General features: G+C 40.0%; 1 protein-coding gene across 1 annotated transcript in view; it reads right to left on the bottom strand.

Moving 5' to 3' along the window:
• VAPB (VAMP associated protein B and C) overlaps positions 1 to 15,771 on the bottom strand; it is a 32,960-nt gene that overhangs the window by 5,053 nt on the left and 12,136 nt on the right. The window contains exons 2-5 of the mRNA XM_056507338.1: positions 11,941 to 12,093; positions 4,457 to 4,560; positions 2,194 to 2,274; positions 841 to 1,017 (exon numbers count right to left, since the gene is read on the bottom strand). Coding sequence (XP_056363313.1) covers positions 841 to 1,017; positions 2,194 to 2,274; positions 4,457 to 4,560; positions 11,941 to 12,093 — 515 coding nt within the window. The remainder of the gene's footprint in view (positions 1 to 840; positions 1,018 to 2,193; positions 2,275 to 4,456; positions 4,561 to 11,940; positions 12,094 to 15,771) is intronic.

Raw genomic sequence — 15,771 nt, 5'->3', positions numbered from 1 at the left:
GTAAGACATCAGCTCAATTCTAGATAGCTCCTGTTGAGTGTTTATTCAAGACTGATTTGCAAAATAACTAAATAAAATCATACAGAACTTAAGAGTACTGAGTTGCTGGCAAAACAAGAACACAAGGAGGAGTTAGGGTCATGTCTGTTATGTACACATATTATTTCTGTGCAAAACAAAACTGCTCCCAAGAATTCCTCCATGCATCAGCCAGCCAAGCAGCATCAGAGCTGAGAGAACAGAGCTGCTTTCACTGGGCTGCAGAGCCACAACATCCACACTTCCCTTGGTGCTGATATCTATGGAAGTAGATACTCACAGCAAATCAAACTGTAAAAAGAATTTTTCAGCAGAGTGATAAAGGCTTCTCAATTACTGGATTTCCCAGCTGTATGCTGGATATGACAGGAAGCCCATTTCCCATTCATCTGTCTTAATTTGGCCATTTCAGCAGCACATTACAGGTGCAATTACTGAAGCACTCAGTATTTGCACAACACTGCCCTCAAGCTCCCATGGCTTTGGGAGAACAGGGCCAAGGCCAACACTGAATGCTTAATTCAGACTGAGAAATTAGGTGGGAAAAGGAAAAAAAGAGGGGGAATTCACTGCTCTGGGTTGCTACCCAATCACCTTCTGTGACTACATGACTTGTGCCTCCTTTCAAAGGAACCATTGATTTCAGCACCTTCTCAGAGTTTACAGAGAAACCTGAATTATCTTTTACTTTATAGACAATATTAAAATATTGTGCTAAGGTCAGGTAACCAAACCTTTAAGATGAAAGCTTCTTGTTCAGGAAAGGGGTAAATCTGAAAAGAAAACAACAGCAATCTTTACCTTAAACTGTTTATTCTCCTCCCGTAACCTCTGAACTTCTACTTGAAGCCTCTTATAGTCTTCCATTACTTTCTTAACTTCAGTGTCATCCAAAGAAGAACTTATTGATTTAGACATTACAGAGGAATCTGTCTTTGTTGCAGTTGTGGATACAATTTTATTTATTTCTATGTCATGCTGTTAAAAAAGGACAGAGTGATTTTTGGTTAGTCATTAACACCACACCACACACCTGATAAAAAGGAGGAGCATCAGGTAAAATTGTCTGTGCACACCTGACACATGCCTGTATCAAAAGAAATAAACAACATTTTGCTTTCTATAACTTCACTGCTATCCCAGAAAACCCCAGATCAGCAGCAGTAAGTGAAGATAGAATGACCTTGACTTTCCAGGCCCTGCACACACAGAAATGTCCCTAAGCCAGGTCCCTCAGTCAATGGGATTCCCATTGATCCCTTCCCAGGCACAGCACAAGCAGCTGCTGCAGGAGCCAGGACAGTGCTGCAGCTCCCTCCCCACTCCTGGCTGTCCCCTCTCCCTGTTTCTGTCTTCCTGTGGGGATGGAGGAATTTGCAATCCAAGCTGGCAAACAAGGTTCAGACCTCCCAATCCTGCTCTCTCTCCTGTCCTTGGATCTTCTCCATGCTCTGCACTTTAGAAAGGGTCTCTCATAAAATCCAACCTCTCCCCACCCAATTACAAAATCCTAATTACAGACTGTTCAGTGCAAGGGAGAACAAGTGAGCCTTTAGTACCTGCACACTAGGAAGCTTTTTTCAGTTTATTTAATCCATTATCAGTTTTATACTTGACAATACATATTTGCATTACAAATTAATATGTCCATTACCCTAACAAAAAAGAATCCTACAACATTATAGTTGATAATTTTAATATAACTCCTAACTGCATTTGTCTTCCTAACCACTTTTCTACCAATTTCCCTGACAAAATCAGAGTTGTACTAAGGAAGTGTTGGACAGGCAAATTTATACTGCTGATGGTTGTAACTGCTTCAGTTTAAACTGAGCTTCACAACAAGTAATCAGTACCTTCAATATTTTTAAAGTATTCTTTATCCTGTGACCTTTTACTAAATGAAAACAGATCAACTCAAAAACACCCTCGTGCTACTGTTGCACTTATCAAGTTCAAACTGGCTGCTAGATACACCAAGGATTACCAAGAATTTAAATAGTTCACATTGTGTTTTCAAAGGGTGATGCCATCCAGGCAGTGAAACAGAGGGTTCTGCTTGTGCTTATACAGCTGTCTGTACAAACATACTATTTTACAGGATTTACTATGCTATTAAGTTAAATCACTCAATATGCATCTGAAAATACTCACAGGCTTATCATTTTCTGCTGGTAGCTCAAACACACACCTAAGTTTCGAATCCATGAGTTCTTCCGGTTTTGCTTCTTTCCACTGGAATAAGTTAATATTAATTTCATATTAAACATATTAGTACAATCAGGCAGATTGGAAATGCAGTGCATTATGCAAACAAATCACATCATTTCACTCAGAAAGAACTCACAGGTGTTTATCACACTGCCATTAACCACATACAGGATGAAAAATGAGATCAAAAACATAACTGAGCGGTATCATAAAGACAGACCAGATACTATGAAGCAAATAATTCTAAATAGTCTGAAAGTTGCACAGGTAATTTATGAGAGAACTGGGAGCTGTGCCAGAGTAATTAGCAGGGATGGGGGGAGTTATGAGCCTGCTTAGAAAAAAAAAGAAAAAAAAAAAGTAAAAGGAGGGGTGAATTCAAGGGAAGGGAAAGATAACAAACCCCCAAATAAATCACAGAGTTCTCAACTCTCTGCCCAGTGGAGTTCCTATTCAAACTTTACAAATTTCACATGAGCTTTTCTTCCTGACTGGAATGAACTACAGCACTGTTCTTCCCCCTCCTTGTTTTTCAGCATCAACATCTGAACAGCACCAGAGGGATAACTTCCCCTCGCATCTTCTCTCCCCTTCAGCTGGGGAGTCTGCCATAAACAAGATTCCTTGCAACCCTTTTAACAGGAATCAGCAGTAATAAATCTCTGCTCAGTATCAGCTTTAACCTTGAAGTGAAAAGATTTATTCTCAGTGATAAGAAACAGCAAGAAGTGTCCACACTTATATCCTGGAGTTCTCACGTGCTCCTCTTCACTCTGCCCATCCTCTTGGTAACTTGGTATCTCTCAGCATATCTCAAGTAGGTGACAAATTACAGCTAAACCCGTGCAAGTGCAACCTGGAGTAGTATTAACTCATCCTAAATAGCTGAATCATAGTTCAGCTCTTCTGGGGCTGAAGTCAGTTCTATTTCAAGCTCCTTGGCTGCCTGTGAAGTGTTGAAAGCTTTATAGTACTCTCATAACTTGTCTCACCTGTTCATCCAGAATAGGAAGAGATCTGGAGAGTTGTAGCAAAACTGAGAACTGATCAAAGTGTTACAGGAAAAGGAATCATAGTGGTCTGGAGAGCTCTGGAAAACTGAAAGGCCCATCTAGGTACTAAAAACATTCTCTGCCAGCAGAATAACATTTGTCATGGTATAAAGTAACTCGTAAAATTAAAGAGCTTGAAAGAAAGGCAGACTGACTTATCTTTCTAGTGATGCAGACATTTTATTACTATTGCTGTTTCTCCCACTGGATCTTATTCTGAGCCCATTAAACAAATATAGCTCCATAAATCAGTTTCAGAAGGGAAATTATTAACCTGCAGAATACCCCAGCTTTAAGAAGCTATTCAGAAGAAGACACATACTGTAAAGACTACTGTAGAGTATTTCTGGGTTGGTTTTTTGTTTTTAAGTAATGGTCAAGCCACACACTTTCAGAGTAATGGTCGTTTTCCTTTTTACATTGTGTCCTCAATAGCCATTGCACTCAGTGCACTCACTCTCTCAAGCTAACAAAAGCTAGGCTGCAGAGAGCTTTCCTTGTGCCTTCTTCTGGGGGCAAGTCCTGCTGTTAAAGGAAAACCAGCAGCTGACATAATGGTTTACTCCTTTGCAGGTTGTTTTACATCTTATTTTTATGTTTTTTGTCCTTCTCTGCTCAGCACCTACTACATATTTCTACTGCTATCATTTGTAATCCACAGGACAGAATCTATGAGGGCCTTTCATTTACAAAACCACAGCAGACAAAGGTAGGGATAAAGAAAAGTACAACACTTGTAAATCACCCCCTTGCATCTTGCAAAAGTAGCTGCTCAAGAGAAGACTGAAAGTAGATGCACAAAATATAAAAGATGTCACAGAATACATTCTGTATATCCTTAAAATATATAGTTCAAGCTGGACTTTCTAAAGAACGATATATTGCAAAAAACTAGAATTACTTGTTTAATGGCTTGGCATCCAATTACTGACAGCAGCTTCCTAAAGAAGCAACCACAGACAAAAACATTCAGTGTGAGATTCCTGGGGCTCAAAATAACAGAAAATTCCTTGTCATGCACAAATGGAAACCTGGAAAAGCTTTCAAGGATTATTCCAGCATGGTTTGACAACAGCCCTTAAACAATGTAGTCAAAGGACTTATAAAATTCTACAATTAGAAAGAAATCCATTTTAATTAATTTCAATACTTACTACTGCTTCCATATCTGAAGTATCATCTGGGGCAAACATAGACTGAACCATAAACTTGTGTTTACTTTTCTCATTAGGGTCATAGTCAAAAGGCTGTAGCATCACTGGAAGAAAAAAACCCAGAACACATTACATTAACATTGCTCTGGTGCAGAGTCATGCACTGATGACACAGTTACCAGATTTCAGAAAAACAAACATTGAAATGGTTTCAAGTTGTCTGTTGTTATGACCAAAGCAGCAGCTGAGATCAGGAACCTCACTTTAAACCAGAATTTTGAAAGCAGGAAAGAGAAACAGATTTTCTCAGTCTGTCTAGACTTTGGTCTGAGCATTCTGGAAATGCTGACCACTCTACAATATTCTGTACAAAGCTATGGCAAGATAACAATAGTAATTTATATGAAATAGGATAATTTAAGAATCTTCTGGGACAGAGAGAAAAATTTTCCAAGACAGCATCTTTTTGTCTTGCTCCATCCTTGGGGCAGAAGTACCAAGCATTTTGATGAGCTGTACACACAATATTGCTGATGGTGCCCAAGAAAAGCTACAGAGGCAAAGTCAAGCATTGTAAACCTTGATGTTCAAGTCCCAGGATGGAAATTTCCTCTACAAAGTTTAAGAGTCTCATGGTATTTGACTTATCAAGTACAAGTATTTTGCTTCCACAAATAAATTACTGCAAGTTTGTTACGAATTTATAGTTGGAAGTTTATAGTTAAATGTGAGGTAAACTTTGCCTGTGAAAGGTATGCAAGGAATGTGTTTCTCTTCATTCAAAAAATCAAAAGCATTCCAAAATTTACTTGTGCAGAAAATGAGTCTGTTTAGGGGGCAGAGAGGAAGGAACAGCAGGTTTAGGGAGTGTGTGTGTGCTTTCATTTAATTTTTTAAGCAATATTGGAAATTTCCATGTCTTTGCTTTTGGGTTAAAGCAACATCAAGAGGGACAGTTGAGTCTTCCATTTACATGGAATATCCTTTAATCACGGTGGTCACTTGGAACCCCCACATTTTCAAGTGACACCTGGATATTCAGCTACAGGGACATTAACAAACATGAGCTTGGCTTCACCATGAGACAGAACATGAGGAAATAAGCAATGCAGTTTTCACAAACATGTTCTTACACCCAGCAAAAAGCCACCACTCCCTCAAACTGAAAACAAAGCTTACAAATACTGTCATTACTGCTAACAGAAAAAAAACAGTAAGGTTTAAAAATTCACTTTTTATGACTTGTCTTACTTCAGCCCCTCAATTCAATCACTAAGAAGAGAAGCAGTTCAAGAATTAGGATCATTTTCAAGTACTGGTGCTATTAACATTATGTGCCCAAATTCATATGCACTAATTGCAGGGGTTTGTCATATAAAAGCAATATCCAGAGATCCCATTTGTTGCAAATGAAGGGAAGTCAAACCAATTTGCCTCCCTTAATGAGCAGGGTATGTTATGGCTGTGCCATCTTTACTGTGCACACAATCTGTGGCCATCAACAACCACATGCCTTTTAAAGCCCAAAGAGAAGGCAGGCAATAAATTCTCTCAGATAAGGTGTTTTAAAATTACTATTACTATATTTTAAACTCACCTTGCAGTACTCTGGAATTATTCCAAAATAAGTGTTTGCAAATTAATTGGCTACCTTTAAAACTATTTCCCAAACAGAAGTGACTGCACTGTAAAAGCACAACTATTGCAACACTGAAAAGCAGCAGCATCACTTTTTCTCCTCTGTAGTAGACACTTGAATAATTTCAATGTGCAAGATCCAACTGGATATTCAGAACTTATTCAGAATTTATGGAACTTCTACAGACTGTGGTTTTTCAGCTCGCTTTGCTGAGTGCAACTATCAGCTCATTTGAAAATCCTCATTTCCCAAGGGAGAGTGCTGAATCCATCCTGGAATGCCAAATGATCACTGCTCTGAGCTCCATTCACTGAACCACAAGAGCCAGAGAGGGCTTGACAGCACAGACGTTGTTAGCACTTGTATTTTTAGATCAATACATGAAAACCACATTGACAGAAATTATTCAGCAAATGTCTTGTAAGCCAGATGGATGCTCAAAAACATGTACTTTTTTCAAGAGGAAACCAAACCATTTTAATATTTATCCACATACTATTGGGGTTTCTGTGAAAGATTAGTTCCATAAAACTGCCCTAATTGCTGGAGAAATTGCTACTGGGAATGTGGCTTCTTTGTTCTGAACAGAAATCAGAAATCCTCAAATGCAAAAATTATGTGAGAAATACGTTCCTACAAAATGCCTTATCACATCAGTTGTCCCATCTGGTCAGAAGTTTCAGCTTTCATCACTAACCAGAGTTTTAAGAAACAAAATTATTAATATGATCTTCAAGTTTACTGTCAGCAGCATCCATCAGGCAGAGATATATCTTAACCACTTCCCAAGCTGCTCACCCCACAGCTCAAGCACCAGCACTGCTTTACCACAAGCAAAAACTGCAGAGTCACTGAGAGATCAATGGACATCGGTTTTCTCAGACATTCCTGCAACATCCCTAGCATTTTAGCTGGGGATATTTTAGCTCAGTAGAGAGCTAAGGACAGGCACTGACCACCCAGTGTTTCTTTTCCATAGAACAGTTTCCTGGCAAAGTTAGCTACAATGACAGAGCATTAAACTCCTCTGGTTTTCCTAGAATAAACCAGCTTTCTCAAGGAACAGAGGAAATCTGAAGCAGGGAACACCTTTAATACTTGCTGGGATCCAGCTGTCCTTTCCAAGAGGAGAAGGAACAGAAAAGTCTCCCAGCTCAGATCATCAGCAACCTTCCTCTAGTTTCCATCTAAATTTATTAATGGCCTGTTGACTTGGTCCTGGACCAACACTGCCCTTATGCTGAGATACCAGAGAAGGGAAGAGTCATTTACTTCTGGTGCCTTCCAAGGTATCAATCACAGCAACTCTTGGCCTCCTGGTGAACTTAAGCCAGAATTGGTGGGTTCTCTCTAGGCCAGGCTCCCCATTCATCCTCTGCACCTGTTTTGGTTTGAGCTGCTCTAATTACACAAGGAGGAAAGTTTACTAGTGCCTTGAACCACAGCATTTATGCCCTCTCACCTCTTCCCTTATCCAATGTAAGATGGAATCTGCCTTACCCACAGCCACATTATGTCAGCATCTTGCTGACCCCAATCAGGCCCCTTCATTTAACAAGCTTGCAACTGTGCCCAGAGTATTTATTCTCCAAATTTGAGATCTTGCAGTTTTTCTAATGAAACTCATCCCATTTCTCTTACTGTAGCTCTCAAGGACACATAATTCTGCTGCATATCTTCAATGTCCCAACTTTACAACATCATCAGAGTTTTTAGTGTACTCTTTGTTCCAGAATTGCTTGTAAAAGCATTACACAAGATTAGGACCAAGAATCACTCTCAAACATCAGTAGTAGGTCCCTGCTATCACATTTCCATCCACATCACTGTTCATTCTTAAGCAGCTCAAATCTATTTTTTCTTTTCCAGCTTTATCAATCATTCTCCCAGATGGCACTGCATGCAACTCTTCATGGTCTGGAAGGATCAAATCCACCACACTTATGTCACATAAAATACCCTAACCAGAAACAGGGGCAAGCCTCAAGATCCTTGTGGAATTCCATCAGCTCTGGCAGAGGTGAGCAAAGGACACTCACATCTACAGAAATGAGCAGAATCCATTGCATCATCCCACCTTTGTTTCATGTTTACATAAACAAACATAACACTTCTGAAAATATTTCAATAATATAAGTAAGTGAATCTGTGAAGATCAAGATAGAATTTTAAAGCAGGCAGGCAAGAAAAACCCAAAACCTGGTAGTTTCTGCAGAGTCTTGGGAGGTCTGTGGGAACAGGGTGCAGGAGTGACACTGCCAAGGAAAGTTTGGGAATGCAGCAGTGGATGGGACACAGTCAGTGCCTGAGGGAATGGGGCAGACCCACTGCAGAGCACAGGGCTGCAGCTCCATTCCTGCCTTTTCAAAGTCAGGCAAGCTCAGAAAAGACTGAAAATCCTCCCCGGATATTCGACAGCAACCCAAGGAAACGTCAGCTCCTCCTCACTGTCAGGAGGAGAGTTCAGACTGCTCTCTTCAGTGGGACACTGAGCACAGATGGTACCATCTGCAATTCCTCTCTCCTCCTTATACATCTACTGCAGACTCACCAGCATCTGCTGGTATTCCTTCACTTTTCCTTTGTAATCCATCCGTGGCTTTTATTTAGGTTTCAAAGCCACCAAATCAGCCATCTTTGCTGAAATCAGACGTGTTTAACAGCAGTGCAATGTGTGCAAATACTCCTTCCCAAGGGCTGCAGCCCCAGTGCAAGGGAATCAGATGACAGTGCACACACACGCTTCCCGACAGTTACATAAACTCAGCTGTTAAAATTACATGCCATTATATAACAGGTGAAAACACGGGCTCCAAACCTGACATCCCAGCAGGCAGCACATGCTGACAGGGCCTCCAATGCTGGTATTTAGCAAAAGCTGTGATGTGGCATAAGAAGGCAGCATTTGAGACTCCATTAGATTAAAGTGAGCTTTATTTTTCTAGCATTTTGTGCATTTTTAAATGAGCCATCGTATTAGTGTGAAATAAAGTGGAACTGCTGCCTCTTAGAGCAAAATATCTTCTCATATACTTACAGCAAAATAGTTGAGACACAGTTTCACAAGAGTATAACAAAGGCATCTGGTTACTACAGAGCAAGAAGGAAGAGGCTGTCCCAAATTCAGCTTCAGACAGTAATATTCTCTGAGACCAACAATTGCTTAGGCATTGATTTTTTGGAGACAAGGTGCAGCACCAATGCAGTGCTTTCAGTGGCTGTGGTAAAGCCACTCAGCAATTGTGAAGGGAACAGATTGCATATAGTAAACACAACCCAATTAGCTAAAGTGTCCAGAAGTTACTGTATTAACTATATTTTAATAATTTCTCATCAGTAGTTTTTTCTCTAGGTTTGGAGGAATTCAAGTGCTATTTATTCAAGTCCTATTTTTATGCCTTGTGAAAGACTTGAATTAAATGACTGAAAAGGTAACTGATTTAGAGGCAAAGAAACAAATTCCATTTATTTTTCACTTCATTAATTCCAAAATCAGTCTTTTGTTCTCAAGCAATATTACTCCAAAACAAAGGTTAAACACATCTTCCCTCCTTTCTGTGAATCTGAAAACAATTCTATTTTGCAAGTTAATGGCAGTCCCCTCTTTGATCCCTCCCATCCAAAGAATCTCATCTGCTGATCAAAACCAAAGACACTGCCATCCTCAAGTCCAAAACTAGGTCCATACATGGTTTGAGGGAGCTTAATATATTACCTAAGGAACTATGAAAATGTGATACTTGCATTTAAAAATTCAATGTTAATGTAAGGACTGGAAATTTAAGATCATTATTTATTACTACTGTTATACTACTGGTACACTGGAAATACTAGAACACACATGTGAGCTTGTGACTAAATATACCACAGCCATTTCCCAAACAAACCAAACCATAAATCACTACAAATAAGGTTATCAGAAAAGGGAAATTCTTAAAGCTGTGTAAGCAAGAGCAAAGCACAGCTCAGGGTTAGCGCAGCAGTCTCATAAGGGGATCCTTCAGCCCTGGACTAGGTCCACACTCTACCTGCTGTGCCACTGGGAAGGGTCAGGCTGGAAAAGCAGGCTGCTGGTAGCATAACAAGAGATGTTTCCTACAACACTTGCCTGCACTCTGTTTGCTCAAGGTGGAGCTAAGGGGCACTTGTGAGCAGAACTTTAAGAAGCCATTCAACACTGAGATCAACAAAACATTTCAAAAAGCCTGTTAAGAGCCTGCAAAGGAAGCAGGCTTTTAATTTTCAAAGTTCATCTGCAAGATGAAAAGCATCCACATCTTTATAGCATGAAGATAATTTGTAGCTAGAAACCATGCTAATTTTCATTATCATTTCATTGATTTCAATGCATTTGATATGCTTGCCTGCAGCTAGTAGAGATGACAGACAGCTTTACTTGGGAATTGTCCCGACTTTTAAAGATCTCCATTTCTCTCCAGAGAGTTTTGTCATTTACATATTAGTCATTTCAGAGCTCACTGGGTATGTGCTGGCCCTCTCCTGAAACAGAAGTGCTTTGCCTGCCCCACCTGGAGCTCCCACACTTCCCTGGATACCTGCTCACTGTGACATTCCCCTGGGATTAACAGCAAGGGAGGCACAATCCTGCAGCCCCCTGCACACTCAATTTGACACCACAGAAATCCCAAAGACAACAGATCAATCAGTGTGCAAATATGGGCATGTACAAGAAGACTTACAGGATTAGAGTTGCTCAATTTTACAGTGCAAAGTGGTTTTGGGATCAATTTTTATTTTGTTGAAGCAAGCTCTCTCGAAGGGTGAGGTGTTTAAATATTTTACATTTTATTAAGTAAGAAATGAACTCTTGATTTTTACATGTTGGTTTTTTTTTCAAGTAAAAAGCAGTGGTTTTAGCTTCCCAAATTTTTTATCCCAGTCTAAAAGAGGTTGATAGGAGCAAAATGAATAACCCATCAATAACATTTCTTATCAGGCCAATATTAATTTTTTCAGGAATAACAAAGCAAATCTGCATGTTTAGAAAAATAATTTCCATAACTGAAGTCTGACCTCATTCATCCAATATGCCACAACTACATCCTCTGATAGAATTCTTTATGAAGAATATGGAGCACAGAAGTCATTGAAAAAATGTATTATCAGCAAGTTAGTAATATACAGATATTCTGTTTGTGAGAATACTCAGCTCTTTATGCTTTCAAAGTAAGCCACTCCTTTTCTTTTCCATTACCAAACTTAAGCAAGTCAAGAGCTACTGACTCATTAGAGAAAATCATTAACTTTTCCTATGCAACAGCAAAGATTTAGTCATTTGACATTTTTAACACCAAAGGATACTGACTCTTCAAGGCACACAAAACAAGCATGGTTTGAAAGTAAATGTTTTCATTCTTGGTTAAATCAAAGGCAGTTTGGCATCAGCCCACACCAGTCTAAACCAGTGTCTACAGTCCACCCAGTTTTATTCTTCCTCAATGTTCTCATCCAAGCACTTGTTTGACCCTGTGGTGAGCTGGTTCAGGAAGTTAAGCTGGCAAAAAACTAACTGTACAAAAATAATCCCACAGGGAGGGCAGGGCTGCAGCAGGACTGGTTTGGATACGCTGGCTGAGGCTGTTAATGAACCATATCAATCATTTCTGTATTTCTGCCTTTTTCCTCTCCAAAACAAGATGTAAGACCAAACCTGTTGCTGCTAGGCCAGCAGCAAGGGAAGTAAGGATACATGAAATGGCTGCTTCTCCATGAAAACATAACCTCTTGGATTCACCAAAACACTTTCAGGCTGAAAGGCATTCCAAGAAATAATTGATTATAAGAAGCTATTTTCAATTACCAAAGAACTGCTTGAATGGCTTACCAGAAACATTAATTGATGTTCCTGCATCGATAATTCCACTGTTGGGCCTTACACAGTATCTACGTGGTGCTGTGGTCTTAACTTTGAAGCACACATTTCTGTCCGTGGGGTTGCCAAGCTTCAGGTTTGTAGTGACCACATCTGTGAAAGGACCTGAGGAGGAGAGCAAAAGCAGACTTGAAATCACACAGAAAACACTTTTCAAGCAGAGGCTAAGCAGGCTCTAAATCTCTGTTCACAAATCTTATAAAGTAATTAGATGTTCAATTTCCATCTGCAGCATGTACAGATAATCATGCACGCAAAGCTAGGGCTGCCCCAGCCCAAGAGCTCATCATTAACAGCAAAACAAAATGGAAAATCATTCACACATCGTGCCAACACCACAACATGGCATTCAAAGGATGCCAAATTCCCTGCTGTGTCACAGTTGCTCCATTCTAGTCAGTGAAACCCAGGCTAGCAGAGATCCCACATGTACCCATGCTGTAGATGGTAAGTAGTGAGTACAGTACAGTCTGCTAACCAGGCAAAGAATGGGAACCAAGGACTACCACAGATCCATCTGCACATGAAGCTGGACCTCCACAGAACCAGGAATCCACCAGGTATTCAGGAATGCCATACCAAAACCAGCAAGACAAGCATGCAGGGTACACCTGGCCTACCAAGTTGTTTTTGTTTTTGTTTTTAATAAACTGTCTTGGCAAATAGAAATTATAAAATACAGTAGCCTACCTTGCCCAGGACAGGAAATAACCATGTGGAAATTGGAAAATTTTTAGACACTGAGAGCACTGGCACAGATTTCTGTATTAGCAAGGCTAAAATCAAACCACTGTCAAGTTCTGCAAAGTCAAGTGCAGCCAAATCCATAGCCTCACTATCTTATTGAAACTCCCAAAACCCTCAGCAGAAGAAAGGCTGATTTCCTACAAGACACTGATAAATCAGACAGGTAGCACACAACCACAGTGCTTTACAGATGGTAAAGAAGTAAAATTAAAAGAAATATAACCACACTTTGATCAACTGTCTTCTCCACAGAAGTGATTAATTTGATGCCTGAATAAAATACCTTCATCTGTCCTCAGGATTAAAAGCAAATTAGTCGAAAAAAAACCATCAAACTTTTCCTTGCAGAAATGGCAGCCCTAAAATTGAAGAAGAGTGAATGATGATGAAAATAAAAATAGTGGCAGGCAGCATTCCACCACCCTCCTCTCACAGCATGGATGCCTTGATGTAATTTAAGTTTGCTTCTTATTCTACACAAATTTGTCTCCCAGGACAATATTTAATCCAGCTGTAACAGAACTACAGTCCTGAAACCTCTAGCCTTGATCCAATTTGTTTAGAGTAATTAGAAGGAAGAAAGCCTCAAAACAATCACACACAAAACCCCAACCAGACAAGGTAGCACCATTTCTGTCTGCACTCCAGCAAACCTTTGCAATGCAACATGGGAGTTAAAAAAAAAACTGAAGCAATAAAATTTTCAGATCCCATGGCAAGGATCTCACCAGACCTGTGCCTGTTGAAACACTGAGATGTGAAAGAGAATGAAACACAGCTGTAAAGTTTTCTCTGTGTTCTGCATGCAGGGTAAAACTTTAAGCTAATGGAAAATAACTGGCCAGAAGCAGCTTTTAAAGAAGGTAAACAAGACAAACCATTAAAAAGCCCAGCAAACATTCAGGTGTGTAAGGACAATACCAGATCTTCAAAACAGCCCTAACTGGGAGAAATCTAACATTTCAGAAGAAATTATAGGATGCCTATGCAGTAAGGATGTGTCTATACTAAAAGATTACAGCCTGAGCTGTTGTAGCACAGGGGGAGGGTTGGCTGTACAAAGCCCTTCATCTGCAGCTGCATCCTCAGTAGTGCTTTACTGGTCTGCATGCTGGGATAGATTTCCTGGGGGAAATACCATGTTTTTACTTGGCTGATCCATGAATGTGTGCGGGATTTGTGTGCCCCAGCACAGAGCTGCTGTTTGAAATAGTAATACAACAACAATTCTGTGTGAAAATAATTTCCAAATGGAGTTACTTATTGCTAACACAGATCATACCAAAATATTTGGCAGCAAAACCTTTAGGCAGACGGAACTCATTTTTTCTTGTCTGCTTGGTGTTTCCTCTTCTGTTCTGTCCACTAAACCCTAAACAGTTACTTTAGCTATATTTCCCCCAAATTACAGGTTTTACAGCCACCACAACTGTACTAGAAGGCTGATATCTCCTTCCAGCAAACCTGTGTGCAGGCACACTCCTTCTTATAGCACTGCTGTTAAACTCTGCAGCAAAGCAAAACACAGCAGACAAATGCAGGATTAACGTGCCATTAAGGTGTCCTGAAGTGTGTAAAAAAATAAAACAGACCACAGGGTATTACTCAGGGGTAATTGGGGCATGGCAGTGAAATATTATCACCTTTTAAAAGCAAGGCCCATGGACTGCCAGCTCAGGCTGAAATGAAACCTTGGTCACCTGCTGTTGGATTACTACAGCCAAGGTTACAGGTTTTTTGGGGAGCCTGGGGTATGTGGGAGAACTTAGGATAGACACAAGCTACTGGGGACACTGGAGATACACCTTTGCTTACCAACATCTGGATGTGAGCACTGCAGATAAAGCTGGTATGGGTATTAACAGTCACAGGAGATGCACATCAACCCCGGAGCTTCGTTTTCCAATGCAAGGCACTGGGACTTGGGGATCGTATCCAAATACAGTAAGAGAAAACAATCTACACTTCTCCCTGGGAACTTAGCCCTCATTACAAGTGGATTTACTATTTATACAAGTTTATGCAACACCTGGACAATGCTTCTACTCCCAAGGTGGGCTGAGAGCACAGTTAAGCCAGACTGATGCATCTGGATGGTCCTTGGGTCAAAGCAACAAGTGAAGACTGACACTTAAAACCCACAACCCTTACTTAATCATATTATTTTGTTTTGAATGTTTTTTTGATTGCTCATAATATTTCTAGATAAGTGGAAGTCATATTAAGTCATGGTCCTTTCCAAATGACAATTTGCTCTTTAAAATCATCTCAACTGCTTTTCTCACGTTTTTCAAAGATCATGAGAAAAATGCCACTGGTGTCATCCCAAGGACAAAGTTATGGGAAACAGGGTCTGTACACGCACCATCTGACATGGGGTTGTCATGGGAGCAAGCTGTCTAGAAGGAAGAATGTAGTAAATTGAATTTGGTGCTGAAAGTCTGAAATACTCCACAAGGGCTTGGTGACTTTCTCCTGCCAAAATAAAGTCACCTCATGTTAATGCAAAGTGGGCATCTAGTGATATAAAAAACAGCAGTATTACTGAAAGGAAAGGAAACATCACCTCCTATACTCATAAAGCAACAAAGAGAAAGAGATATCCTGTTTTTTCATAGGACTACTTTTCAGCAGGGTTATTTCTGAACTGTGGCTTTTCACCCACACATCTAACCCCTCATGTTTGAAGATCACAGTGTTATCTCAGGATTTTCCACAGTCCATTTCCTATTCAAACACCACTGCTGTATCAATCTTTCCTTAGAGAGCCATTCTGCAATGTATGGCATTGTAATACCCCACACCATTTTAGTAATGATAAAAAAGTCTGGGAATTAGGTCAAAAGAATATGATGTCAACTCCATTTAAATTTTAAATAACTCTCACTGCAATAGAAATTGCCCATAATTGTTTCAGCAAATCCAGGCTGATAACTTTTTGATGAGCACAGTACTCACTGTGAGTTTCTTGCCACTTGCTCCTCAAAGAAACGACATTACACAGCTACATAATTTGTACTACATCTTAATATAACC

Source organism: Oenanthe melanoleuca, chromosome 20 (genome assembly GCF_029582105.1).
Source record: "Oenanthe melanoleuca isolate GR-GAL-2019-014 chromosome 20, OMel1.0, whole genome shotgun sequence".
NCBI lineage: Eukaryota > Metazoa > Chordata > Aves > Passeriformes > Muscicapidae > Oenanthe > Oenanthe melanoleuca.
Note: the sequence above shows the minus strand (reverse complement) of the source record. Positions and strands in the feature narration are given on the sequence as shown.